This window comes from Macrotis lagotis, chromosome 2 (genome assembly GCF_037893015.1).
Source record: "Macrotis lagotis isolate mMagLag1 chromosome 2, bilby.v1.9.chrom.fasta, whole genome shotgun sequence".
Taxonomy (NCBI): Eukaryota; Metazoa; Chordata; class Mammalia; order Peramelemorphia; family Peramelidae; genus Macrotis; species Macrotis lagotis.
Genome location: NC_133659.1, coordinates 267,720,164 through 267,734,825, shown reverse-complemented (window position 1 = coordinate 267,734,825; position 14,662 = coordinate 267,720,164). Strand labels below are relative to the sequence as shown.

At 35.3% G+C, this 14,662-nt stretch overlaps 1 protein-coding gene across 4 annotated transcripts in view; it reads right to left on the bottom strand.

Annotated features, from left to right (window-relative positions):
* Positions 1–260: 260 nt before the first annotated feature.
* TMEM19 (transmembrane protein 19) overlaps positions 261–14,662 on the bottom strand; it is a 29,436-nt gene continuing 15,034 nt past the window's right edge. For all 4 annotated transcript variants that reach the window (XM_074226159.1, XM_074226157.1, XM_074226160.1 and 1 more), the window contains exons 4-7: positions 9,433–9,570; positions 8,739–8,993; positions 5,881–6,090; positions 261–4,395 (exon numbers count right to left, since the gene is read on the bottom strand). In XM_074226159.1, coding sequence (XP_074082260.1) covers positions 4,232–4,395; positions 5,881–6,090; positions 8,739–8,993; positions 9,433–9,570 — 767 coding nt within the window. In that variant the 3' untranslated portion in view covers positions 261–4,231. The remainder of the gene's footprint in view (positions 4,396–5,880; positions 6,091–8,738; positions 8,994–9,432; positions 9,571–14,662) is intronic.

Genomic DNA, 14,662 nt, shown 5'->3' with positions numbered 1-14,662 from the left:
TGGAGAGAGCAAGGTAATTTCTGAAAAAAATACACTATTTCTGCTTCACTGACAATTCCAAAGTCTTTGACTGTGTGAACCACAATCAAAATATGGAAAATCCTCAAAGAGATGGTACCATCTAATCATCTTATTTGTCTCAGGAAGCTCAAGAAGAAACAGTTTGAAGTGATCATGGATTGAAAAAGTATGACAAAGCTGTATACTAATGGAAACCTGGATGAATCTTAGCTGAAATTAAAGTTTCTGGGAGAGACATCAGTCACAGACAGATATGCAGACACTATTGCTCTGATGGAAGAATGAGAAGAGGAATGAAGAAGACTCTTGAAGAAGGTGAAAAATTTGACTTGAAGCTTCACATAATAAAAACCACAACTTTAAGATTCTGGCATTTGGTCCCATCAATTCTTGGCAAATAGAGGGAGAATAAATAGAAACAATGTCAGATTTTATATTCTTGGGCCCAAAGACCACTGCAGTTATGAAATTAAAAGATATTTGCTCCTTAAAAGAAAGCTATGAGAAATGTATCCAGCATATTGAAAAACAGATATCACCTTGCTGACAAAGGTCCACCCTATGGTCAAAACCATGTTTTTTTTCAGGAGTATGGCTGTGAGAGTTAGACTATGAGGAAAGCTGTTGCAGAAATAACACTTTTGAACTGTAGTGCTGGAGAAAATTTTTGAGAGTCCCTTGAACAACAGAGGTCAAATAATCAATATTTGAAATTGATTCAGATTATTTATTAGAAGCTCAAATACTGAAGTAGTAGCTTCAATATTTTGGCCACATAATGAGAGGATGGGTCTCACTAGAAAAAGAGTCCAATGTTGGGAAAAAGAGAGGACAAAAGAAGGGGTTGGCAGAGAATAAAATATAGTCATGAAAACAATGAGTATGAATTTGGACAGACTTGGAGAGATAGTGGAGGATAGAAGGACCATGGGGCTGAATGAAGAACAATTTCTCTTCATCATCTAGTTATTTCCCACATCAAAATCACTAAGGGTGTGGTCACTACTCCCCAATGTGGGTGGTCACCTGGAATAAAATTTAAATTTTTTTTGCAAGGCAAATGGGGTTAAGTGACTTGCCCAAGGTCACACAGCTAGGTCTGAGGCTGGATTTGAATTTAGGTCCTCCTGAATCTAAGGCTGATGCTCTGCACCACCTAGCCACTTCAAAATTTAATATTCTTGAACAAGGTTTTTGTTCAGTCATTTCAGTGGTGTCTCATTCTTTGAGGTTTTCTTGGCAAAGATACTGAAGTAGTTTGTCATTTCTTTGTCCAGCTTATTTTGCAGTTGACCAAAGTGAGGCAAACAGAACTCAGTGACTTGTCCAGGATCACACAGCTAATAAGAATTTGATGTGAGATTCAAACTCAGGTCTTCCAGACTCAGTTATGGCATCATTATATCCACTGTTCCATCTAATTGTTGGAAAAGGATGCCTTGCTTTTGTATTCATAGCATGGAATAACGCTTTTCATCCATTCATCTAATCCCCTCAATAGAAAGTAAGTTATTTGAGGGCAGGGACCTAGCAAAATGTCTTGCACTGGTAGGTGTTTAATGTTAGTTGAATGGAATTGAATTATATTTATACTGTTACATGTAATCTATTATAGTTCTAATGTGGTCTTTTCATAATCAGAGCTTATCCTCTTAAGGGGCAGCTAGGTGGTACAGTGGATAGAGTACTGGCCCTGGAGTCGGGAGGATCTGAGTTCAAATTCAACCTCGGACACTTAATTACCTAGCTGTGTGACCTTGGACAAGCCACTTAACCCCATTGTCTTGCAAAAAAATAAAAATAAATAAAATATCCTCCTAAAAAATTAATTTTTCATCTTTTTTCCTTTTTTCATATCACACACCATTCCTATTACATGATTCCTAAGTGCAAAAGAAATGAATTAATTTCCCATTCTTCCAATAAGATTATTTCCTAAGGTAGGAAATCTTTGTATTCTTACATGAATGTTGAAATCCATCATTCTAGGACTTAATAGTTTTACACAATATTTCATTGCTATTGATATTTTCAAGAATTTTACGGTAGTTTTAACTACCTCCATGTTTCCTATTATAGCTGGAGCTTCACTGAGAACAATTCAATTAATTTACTTTCAATTAAATTATTCCATCTCTCCCTATGCTTAACTCTTTCCAGACCTCTTCTTTTTACTCACCAAGACCTGTAATATCTCTACACCTCCTCTCTGCTTACCCATGCTCTGGCTATACTCTCCTTCCTTTCTAATTGTGACACTTGGTAAATCAGTTGAAACTCAAAACTCTACTCTCAAATCCTTTGTTCCCTTGTCCAATCACTGCTCATGGAACCATGATCATTGGGTCCACCACAAATTTGTTATTGAATCTCAATTGGGCCCTTGCTGCAAATCAATTCTACTATTCCTAACAGATTTCCTATTCTACATAGCATAGAAATTGTTCCAAAGCTTTTATCAAACTTCTTATGGGGTCATCTGCTGAGGCCTTCTTCTCATCTCACTGTCTTCTGACAGCGTTTTTCAGTAGTGAGACCATACACTTCCTCTCTCTCCACTTTACTATGGGTGCGGAATACTGCAGTAAGTCTCAGAAGACAGATCAACTATGATGGATATCTCTTTTCAACCATACAGTGATCAAATACCATTCAAAAAGACTTGTGATGGAACATGCCATCTACATAGTGAAAAAACTATGAAATCTAAAGGCAGATGAAAACATACTATTTTTACTTTTAAAAATTTGTTTTGTGTTTTTCTTTCTTGTGATCTTTCCCTTTCATTCTGATTTTCATTCTCAACCTGACTAATATGGAAATACATGCAACATGACTGTGCATGTATAACATATCAGATTACTTAAGAAAGGAGGAGGAAAGGGTAGGTGGAAGAAAACTATACCAAGATTAATTCTGAAAACTATCTTTACAAAGAATTGGAAAAAATAAATAAATTTTTAAAACTGGGAAAAAATAAAAATAAATGTTGGAATAGTTGAACTGCTTTTTTTAAACTTTATAAAAAAACTGTCAAAACAGACAGTTTGCCAGGTAGGGGGGTGGTGTAAAAACAACAGGAATCTGTAAAAATTAGGAGAGAAGTGGAAAAATAAAGAAGCAAAGAGACTTGTTAAATAAAAATTGGAAAGAAAAATGACAAGTAGGGAAGCGACCTTGAAAAGATGATGCAAAAGAAATTATACAGTAGATCTCTATGACAAAAAAAATCACTGTACCTTCCAATGAGTCCCTCACAGGTCATCAGAAAACAGTTAAAGGCATCATGTCCTCAGTAGCACCACTTGCAAGTCAGCATTAACACCTCAATTGGAAACTCCAAGTTGTAATCTTATACCTTTTTTAGATACTCTTTTAAAAAAGCGTCTTTTCTGAAAGACTTTTTCAGAAATAATCTACTGAAATCAATAAATTTCTACACAGCAACTTAAAGCAAAAAGCTAATACGGACATGTGATTTACATTAAAACACATGCAAGACATCTAATTTTTTTCCTTATAGACAAGTGGTATTTTTTTTCCCCTCATATTCTGATAGGACATAAGAACAAGTATATCTACCTATTTTGTTAAACTTTTCCCACTAATTAAACAGGGAGGAACTAGAATGCTCTTACATAGATATAGCTTAATAGAATCTAAAAACAACTTTTAAACTTAGGACAACTATTTATGGTGGATTGATGAAAAACCATGGGAAACTCCAGAGTTTCAAAGACTGTTTATGTTTCCACACATACATACACTTGTTTAAATAATTGCAAATGGATACAGTAAGCCATTAGCAGGCACTGCACTGTTTTGATATCATAGTCAGATTAGATTTCTTCATGCAATTTCTGGTCCCCCAACCTTTGCTGACAAAATTCCAAGATGCTGTATATCTTCAGCTCCAGAAGCCAATAGAAATGGTTTCTCTTTTTGTTCCAACAGTTCTATTCAACTGGAAAACTATGTGCTCAGGTCCTGAAAGATATGTCTGTTTTTGTTTCTTCCTATTGAAATTTCTTTCCTGGAAAGTTTCCAGCTGTGGCATGAGGCTTATGATTATATGGGATGATAAGCTGCAAAATTAATTAAATCCCTACAAGTGGCATGGGTCAAATGATTGTTTTGAGGTTAAATCTTGAAATCACGAAGTTCAACTAGACTCAATTTTGATCTCCAAAGGATGGAAATGGACAACAGTTCATTCTATGGGCCAGAGAGCCCATGCTGCACTAGGAAGCAAAAGAGCAATGAGGATGGAAGAAAACAGGTTCACAGCATTGTTATCAAGAATGGGCTTTCCTGATATGTATTTTGTCTCACCCGTGGGCTGGCTGACAACTGAGCGAGTACTTTCATCCCAACCTGAAGAGAAAAGGAAGGAAACACGGTTGGAGGTTCCATTCACACATCACAGACAGCATGAAATATAAGCTAACAACCTCTTAAAGATACCCCCAAACCATTCAGATCTTTATGCCAAGGGAAGGGGGTCCAATTTAGACTTTAATGGAGAAAATGGTGAAGTGAGGTGAAAGCAATCATTTCATCACCATCCAAGATTTTATTTAGCATAAGGTCTAGCACACTTGCAGGAACTTGATAAGTATTTACTGATTTATTGATTCACCAGGAAGGGTTTTTAAAAACAAATGTTTCTGATGAGATAACTTTGTTGTTCAGTGGTTTCAGTCCTTTTGGATTCTTCATGATGCTATTGGGGTTTCCAGGTCATTTCCTTCTCTTTTGCCATTTCACAGATAAGATAATGTCACCTTATTAATCAGCAGAAATTATCCGCCTCAGGTACTTAACAATTGCCTAACTCTGTGTGACCCTGGGCACTTAACCCCACTGCCTTGCAATAACCCCCCCCAAAAAAATTATCAAGCAAACCAAATGAGAAATAAATTATAAATTCTTTGTTCTCTGTTTTCTTCCTATATTTTTCTATCTATGTTTGAGGGCAGAAGGGAGGGAGGGAGAAAGAAAAGTCTAGACATGTAATTTAGTGATCTAGAAAACTTCTAAATTACAGACTGGATTTTTTTTCTGGCAAGGTAATCAGGGTTAAGTGACTTGTCCAAGGTCACACAGCTAGTTAAGTGTCTGAGGCAGCATTTGAACTCAGATCCTCCTGATTCCAGGGCTGGTGCTACACCCACTGTGCATAGCTTCCCCTATATTTACAACCTTGAATAGTACAAGGGCACCAACATAAGATTTAGATCAAATCCTGCTTCTGATACCTGCCTGAGTGACCCTGGGCAAGTGACTTCCCCACCCCTCAGTCTGTTTCCTCATTGGTAAAATGGTTGAGTCTGAAGTACCCTCTAACACTGGAATTATTCCTTTAGCTACAATTCCAAATTTATTCGGTCATTTCTCAACTGTTAGGTGTGGTATTTAATTTTTCACTTTTATCAGCAAAACTGCTATTAAATATTTTAGTAAAGATAATCTCTTTACAATTGTATTCTTAAAATGTGTTTAAACACAATTATACATGTACAATTTATATCAGATTGTTTGCTGCCAAGGAGAGGGGAGAGAGAAAAGGAGGGTGGTGGGAAAATGTTTACAAACAAAAGTTTGTAAAAGGAGGTATGTTGAAAACTATCTTTGCATATAATTAAATGAATAAATAAATAAATAAAAGAGGGAGTAGGAAAAACAATTCTATCCTTAGAACTAACTCAGTCTTATAAATGGGATCAGAGGTCACAGGATATGATTAATTTTGTAAACTTTCTACATGACTGACATTTCATTCTTCTGCATTTTCTCCCCAATTCCTTATAGAGCAATACAGTTCAATTGAAGTTTCAAAGGTAATGTAAGCATATTTACCAGAGTACTGCATTGTTGCTCCTAAGTATGAGTCAATAACGGATCCCAATAAACCAGCCATTCCTGCAAATGCAACAACTGGCCATTGGGGAGCAGAAGATTCCAAATCATTTACAAAAATAAGCTGTGAGAAGAAGTAGGCCATGCCCACCAAAGACCCACCAAGAAAGCTGGAGAGAAAGCCCACCGCAGTGACCCCTCCATTGGTACCTAAAAAAAAAATAAATAAAAAAATCTCCAATGAATTAATAATGTCATTTGTTATACTGAGTAACGTAAAAGAGAATTTTAACAGCCACTGGGACTAACAATTGCTGCCAACAATTACAGATATAAATGTGATGACAAATAAAGCAGTGAATAGAGCCATGAACCTGGAGTCAGGAAGACTTATGTTCAAAACTAATCTGAGGGGAGGTTAAGTGGAACAATGGAGAGAGCACTAGCTTTGGAGTCAGGAAGACCTGAATTCAAATCTCACCTCAGACATTACTAGCTGTGTGTGACCTTGGGCAAGTCACTTAACCTTGATGGCCTTGCATAAAACCAAAAAAACTAAATAAAACTAATCACAGATACTAAATAGAACTTAACCCTGATTGCCTCAGTTTTTCCATCTGTAAAATGAGTATCTATAATAGCACCTCACCTCTCAGGTTTTTGTGAGAATCAAATGAGATAATATTTAGCACAGAAGATCATCTATCTATCTATCTATCTATCTATCTATCTATCTATTTATCTATCTATCTATCTATCTATCTATCTGTCTATCTATGTTAGCCACTAGTAGTAGTAATATGTAGCCACCTGAGAGGAGCTCTGAATAAAGGAAAAATCATTTATTGAGTGTTTACCCTGGGTCCACTCATCATGCTAAGGGATAGGGGCAGAAAAGAAACAAGGAAGTAAGAGCCCACAAAAGATTATCTGAAGATAGGGAGGAAGACAATACAATAGCAAAAGGAGAGCTGGAGGGGAAATCTAGAGCTTCTAAGAGGCAAAGGTAAGGAGGAACTATATGGGTAAAAGCAAAAAGAAAAGCTATAAGAGAAGGAGAAATGTAAGAAAACATGAAGGGGAATAAGGGTAACCATTAGGAAAAGAATGAATTAAGAAGAGAGAATGACTGTGGGGGAGCCATCTGTTAGAGAATCTAAACAGGGATGGAATCCAATCTACCTAAGCTGGCTATGGTGAGAGGAGTCACTTCTGGAAAAGACATGGGAAGTGGAAGCTCACTGGAAATAGTCTCTGCTTTCCCCAATAAAAGACGATTAGTCTTCAGCTGTCTTAGAGTTGGGTGTTGTAGTTTGTTTAGGTTTCTTAAACTCTCTTTTGTCACTGGGACCCGTTTTTTAATTCTGATTTGTGATAAGAGTTTTAATTTGCTGTGGAAATGTAATATCTGGCTTGCTGAATCCCTCATGCCTTGGTCTCCCTTGACTGGATTTTCTGATAAATAACCATCCCCTTATCTTCAGTCCATACTACCAATCCATAACTGGTTGAATTTAACTAGTTAGATCACTGGTTGGTTCTTCTTTACCCAGGATCTAGAAATATGCCCAATAATGCCCTATCCCAATCCAGGTTGGGGGAACACCCTATAAAACCCTAATGGAGATATGACTGCATTGTTGACTCCCACTCTTGGCTAAAGCACCAAGAGAGTTCCCTCTCTTTCACTTTTCTTATTTCCTCTAAAGATTTTGCCACTTACTGTTGGTCTCTTTTTGCTCACTATTCTCTGAAATGTCAATATGATGCCAATATGACTCTGGAAGTTTTCCTTTTTTGAATGTATCTTTATTTCTACTCCCTTTGAAATTTTGTACATTTGGAGGGGGGGGGGGGGGTTGTGTAAGGCAATGCAGTTGAGTGACTTGCCCAAGGTCACACAGCTAGGTAATTATTAAGTGTTTGAAGCTAAATTTGAACTCAGGTTCTCCTGACTCCAGGGCTAGTGCTCTATCCACTGCCCCACCTAGCTGCTCTCAGAATTCACCTATCTGAATAACAGGTAAAAGCTAAACCACCAAAACCTCTCTTTAGCTTAGGAGCCACTAGCAGGTACATATTCATGAGTAGGACCTCCCTGTAGAGTCTTCCAATCCTTAAGGCTGAAGATCTAAACCTCCTGCCTCAGTGTTAGGGAACAGAATCCTGATGTCTTTGCCACAGTGAAAGGGTGTTTCTTCCCTGTTGGCCAAGATGAAGCTTGCAATCGTAGCAGTATAGGTGTCACTTAGGAAGTCTGACAAGAGAAGAAAAAGTCTATAATGTGAATGAGACAGGAAATCATTCAAAGAAGCTCTGATGGTCAATGTGACCTTCTCTAAAAGTTGAAGAGAAGAAAGTTTGGGTAATTACATAAAGCAAGACTAGTTTTGAAGAAAGGATTGTCTCCTATGGACTATCTAGAACATTTATTCTTTCTCCTTTGGCTCCTGAGATCCCAGGACAGATGCCATCAAGAATTCTAATGTTTCCTTCTGAATCCTTCAAGACAGTATCTTGGTGCAGTGGAACCCTTTTTTTGATCAGGGTCAGACAGCTGGTGCTGGTGCTCTTACCAGTCCTGCCTAGCTGACTCTGATTAACTAGTTTCTAAGATCCTTTCAGCTCTAAATTTATGACCTACCACAAGTGACTCTATTTCTAGCTAGAAATTTTTTATATAATTACAATTCTTATCTTTTATTGATGTTTCTATTTTATAGTAATAAATGTATATTTATTTTATATTTTGTATTAATATGAAATGTTACCTTTCCAGTTTCAACTGATTAAATCTTCATTTTTAAAGCCTAAACATGATTAAACAGATATTAAACCAAGAGATTTAAAAATCTCACCAATTGGAACTCTTTGCCAGGTTGTTATCAGCCTTGGTTGGGTAGTACTTGCAACAGAGCCAATTTCTGAAGCCCATGTATCTCCTGCAGAGGAGGCCAAGGAAGCCAAAAGAGACAAACACATCCAGGAAGCGGTATATTGTTTGGAAAAATCAATGCAAATTTCACCTGGCCCATTTTCTATCATATAGAGCAATGCCAGCTCTGTAGGTACAGCTCCATTACAGAAAACCTGAATCCAATTTCTCTGTCCTCCTGTAGGAAAAAAAAAATTTAAGACATGCTTTTCAGCTCAAAAAGAATTAATAGAAGCCATTTACAAAAGGGAAGTGCATTTTTTTTAAACTGTGAAAGGCAATGAAAAGTTTGATTGTGGAATCCTTGTGTATTCAGTCTTGAGTAACGTAAGGATTAATAATAAAATGTATTATGGCATTAATTGTGCTGATAGCTGCTATCACAATTAAATGATTGAAAAAGAATAGATTAAATGCTCTAAAAATTCTATGAAAAAATAACTACACTGTGAACTATCATAAATGACTTTCAGATGAATTTAATCATGTCAGAAGAGCCAAATATTTATATTTTAGGAGAGAAATGAAAAGAACCAAGTTCAAGACCGACAGTTTGGGATATTTCATGGTGAAACACAATTTCCTAATTATGATATCATATGATAAAGTCTATTTACCTTCTTTGTATTCAGGATCCATACGCTTCTTTTCTTCTTCTTTCCACTTGGTGAGTTTTGAGGAAGAAATGAAAAATGTCATCAAAGAAGTAAAAAAGCTCAAATTTGCAATTGTCAGGATAAATCCAACAACTACTCCTGAAAGAGACACAATGAAGAAACATGCAAAAAAGTTAGGTGCATATATACTTTCTTTAATTTAGAGAAAGAAAAATAAAACTTATGACCATTTATATTTAGATCTTCCAAAAAAAAGAGAAAAATATTTCAGGTTCATTTGTTTCTTTTCTTTTCTTTTTTGTATAACAAATTTAACACCAGTTTTACTGATTTGCCCCAAAGAGACTTTTAAAATAACTTTAAGAGGCAATAAATTCTTTTATATTTATAGATCTATTTATTACTTTTTTATAATTTTCCTACTATTGAAGGAATCGGGTATTCCTGATTTAAATCAAAGGTAATACATGTATTATTATAGCCTTTTTATTTATATTTTTGCATCAATGTTCACTATAGCTAGCAATCTATAATTTCTTTTTCTGCTTTATCTCCTCCTCTCCTTGGTTTACAAAAAAGAACTATATTCTTTATTCTTGCAAACAGTTTATATTTCATTAGAATTAAGTTTTCTTTGAATGATAGCTGTAATTCACTTGTAAAGTCATGTGGTTCAGGTAAAAACTATTTAATAAGATGTTGCAATTTTAGTAATTAAGGGGGAACTACCAAAACACACCCTTTCATTACTTTAGACCAGAGAGGAGTTTATTAACCAAGTTTGGCAAACTTTAAAGCCTTGCTTCACAAATAGTGATATATAAATGACATTATTGGCTTCTGCCCATAAATAAAAATCATTATACTTTTCAAGAAACTTTCATATTCATTACTTTCATTTTCACAATAACCCTGTGAAACAAGCCAGACCCTTATTATCATTATTTTATAGGTGAAGAAAAAGAGGTTCAAGTAAAATGAGATGATTTGCCCAAGGACAGTTATATTTTATTGGTAGAGTCAGGACTAGAATCTATTTTCTAACTTAAGAGTTAGAAGCAGGTAGGTGGCAGGAAAGATAAAAGTCTAGGTTTGGAATTAGAAATTCTGCCTTAGGCAGATACTGCTTTGAGTGATTCTAGGTAAGTCACTCAGCCTTTGTCACCTCTGTTGTGAAATGGACCTACTTTACAAGGTTGATGTGAAGATGAAATGAGGTTATATATGTAAAAAAACCCTTAAAATACTATGAAAATGCCATCATAACAACAATAACAATAGCCAACATTTATATAGTGTCTACAAAATAAATGGCACTAGGCTCAGCCCTCTACAAATATTATCTCATCTGATCCTTAAAATAACCCTAGGAAATAAGTGGTATTATTACCCCCATCGTACAGATGAGAAAATTAAGGCAAACCGAGGTTAAATGACTTGTCCAGAATCATAAAGCTAATATTAATATTAGCTAGCATTTAGGATGTACCAGGTCCTGTACTTAGCACTAATCAAATATTATCTCATTTGATCCTCACAACATCCCTAGGGGATAGGAGCTATTCTTTTTCCCCACTTTACAGATGAGAATACTGAGGCAAATAACAGTTAATTGAGTTGTCCAGGTCTTTCAGCTAGTTAATATAACAGCTTACTCATCTCCCTGAGTTGAAATATGGCCTCAGAAATTATTTATAAAGTTTATATATTTTAAATATATTTATACATTTATTCTATATTTGTACATTTATGCATCATTTAATGCCAATCTTTATTATAAATAATATAGCAGATTATATACTTTTATATAATAGTAATTATATAAAGAATAAATAAATAAATATATATTAATGGAAGACAGGAGTGGTGAGAGGCCTGGCCTTGGAATCAATATGACCTGCCTGTAACTGAAACATCTTTACACATTCACAGTCAAATTTTTGAGCTTTAAATCCCTAGACAACTTTAAGAAAGCTACAGATGAGTTGATTTTTCTTGATGGAGGTTAGTTTCTATGTAATACAAAAAAAATCTAGACACCCAAAACTTACTAATGGTCAACAAAACAATCAAATGGAATAAACAAGGAGCAAAATTTACCCTTCAGTCTTTGACTCAGTGGAATCAGACAAGTTAAAAATGGTATTCTTGTTCTGTGGTTCCTTGAACTTCACAGAAGTCATCCTCACATTTCACCAAAGCTACCTGTTTTCCTTCCTTCCTTCCTTCCTTCCTTCCTTCCTTCCTTCCTTCCTTCCTTCCTTCCTTCCTTCCTTCCTTCATATCCCCCCAGCTTGTTGAGGACTTAGTTCTGTTTCACCTCCTACAAGTCCTATTTTCTTATATGTTTCCATTTATTTTTTAATAGACACGTAATATTTCCTCAATACATCACAATCACCATTGTCCACTGTCAAATAAATAGATTTCTGCTAATTCTGCTATTTAAAAAAAAAACAGAGCTGCTATGGATAGCTGTTTTTCCTTTCCCAGAGAGTTTTGGGAGAATTTGAACAATGGAAAAACTGAATCACCAGGATACTAGGATTATAGGTAGAAAAGGTTGTTTAGTCTATTTCCTCATTTCCTTCTATATATAGAAGAAGAGGTTGTTTAGTCTAAACCCTCATTTTAGATCTGAAAAAACTGAGGCCTAGATAAGTAACTCAGCCAAAGTGTGATCAATTTAGGACTTTGAGCAGTTAACCATATTGCTTAAGCACAGTATCTGGACAATATTAGGTGCTTTGAATGTTTATTGATATTGTTTTCTCCTTTAATATATTGCTTAACACTGTGTCTGGTGTATATATTTTAGGAGAATATAAGTGTTTTAATGATCAATTATTTTTTCCAAAATATTTCTGCAATCTATAATTCCTTCAACAATAGATTAGTATCTGTCTCCTAATAATCAAGATAACACTGGATTTTAACTTTACTTTTTGCCACCTTATCTATTCTTTAAAGAAAAAAGTAGGATAAGGAGGGAGGAAGGAAGGACAGTAAAGAAAAGTGAAAATTGGAAGAGGGAAAAAAATACAGAACCAAATCTGAAACCCTCACTGGAGACATTTTAAAGAAAACATCCAGAGCAAGAAATAGATTTTTTTTCTTATACTAAAAAAAAAAATCAATGAAATTATACATTTCCCAAGGAGTTTCAAAGCTTTCTTACAAGAAAAAAATATAAGACTAATGTGTTTTGACTAGATGAAGTCTCCCTATAATCAGTAAAACAGAGTGAGAATGATGCTACATCTCTGTATTTACATGTTCTGATAGAGCAGGGGTCTTTAACACAAGGACCCATGAACTTGGGAAAAAAATGCTATCTTTATTTTCACCAATCTCTAAACTAAGCATTTCCTTCAATTATTTTAAAACATTATTTTGAGAAGCCTGTCAAGGGGAATTGGAGGGGGGTTAAGGACACAAAAAGAAATTAAGAAGACAGAAAGGCAAAAGAAAACTATTCCAATGATTCAAAAAAAGAAAAGGAGGTAAATAGAATAAATAGTCTATCAGGAAGGTTTGGAATTTAAGAGTTTGCCTTACTCTGGTTGAGTTAGGAAATGATAAAGAATTCTTTGGCATAGAAAAGGTATTCCCCCTATTCTTCAATCTGCTAGGATAGGCTTATAATGTCACTCCTCCACAAAATGTAACAAATCAAATGAGATAATATATCTAAAGCCTAGTAGGAGCTGAAATAAATGCTTATTGGAGGAAAAAAAAGCCCAAGGATGTCTAATCATCCACTCCAATCTAATCTAGTCAATTCACAAGGTAAAGGTGTTCAGTTTATACATAGGAACATGATCAAGTGGCATTTTGCAATACTGGACCTGGAGTTAGTTAGGAAGACCAAAATTCAGATGCTATAAGACCCACCTCCAGTATATTTTACAAAGGTAAATGGGGCTAAGGAATGCAGGTTCCTGGGGTCACATGGCTAGAAAGTATCTGAGACTGGATTTGAACTCAGGAATATTAGTCTTCCTGATTCTAACAACTGTTCTATCTAGTTACTCCCTGCAGCTCTACCCAGTCACTACCTTTAAATAAGGTCTGAAGAAGTAATTATGTCTTAAAAGAAAAAAACCATAGTTTCCTTTTAGCTCCTGCTAAATAAGAAGTGTGTGTGTGTGTGTGTGTGTGTGTGTGTGTGTGTGTGCATGTATGGATATCCATATCCATGTGTGTATACTTAAAAGAAGTATTGTGATATGCATGCTTACATACACATGAGGTAGTGTGATATGTATACCTACACAGATGAAGTATTGTATTATGTATTGTGATATGTGTATCTACATACACATATGGAGTATTGTGACATGCATGCCTACACACAATACAGATTTGAAGTATTGTGATACATATACCAATATACAGACATGAAGTGTTGTGATGTCAACCTACACACAAAGACATATGAAGTATTATGACATGCACATCTACATAAATATATGAAATACTGTGATATGCATATCTACATACACACATGGAGTATAGTGACCTGAATGCCTATACACAACACACATATAGAGTTCTGTAATCCACAGGGTCCCAAAGTGTTGTATATGACTGAATACCAACCAACCAACCAAACCAATACCAAACCAATTTCATGTTCATTGTTTCCATGACACCCTCTGTCCATCTCGTGTTTTACCAGTCCTTTCTTCTTTTTGCCTTCAATCTTTCACAGTCACCATTCTCCCACTATCAAATACATAGATTGCAGTTAATTCTGCTATTAAAAAAAAACAGGGCTGCTATGGAGAGCTGTTTTTCCTTTCCCAGATATTTTTGGGAGAATTCTAACAATGGAAAAAAATTGAATCACCAGGATAATAGAATTATAGGTAGAACAAGAAGAGGTTGTTTAGTCTATTTCCTCATTTTACATATGAAGAAACTGAGGCCTAGATAAGTTCTGTCAGCAAGGTGATAGCTTTTGCTTTTTTTTTTAAATATGCTGTCAAACTTTGCCAAAGCTTTTTTCCAAAGAGCAAGCATCTTTTAATTTCATGGTTCCAGTCATTGTCAGCAGTAATCTTTGAGCCCAAGAATATAAAATCTGACACTGCTTCTATCTGTTCTTCCCCTATTTGCCAGCTACCAAGATCTAAGTTGTTTTGATGTGAAACTTCAAGTAAGCTTTTATACTCTCTCTTTCACTCTCATCAAGATGTTTTTAATTCTTTTTCTCTTTTAGCCATCA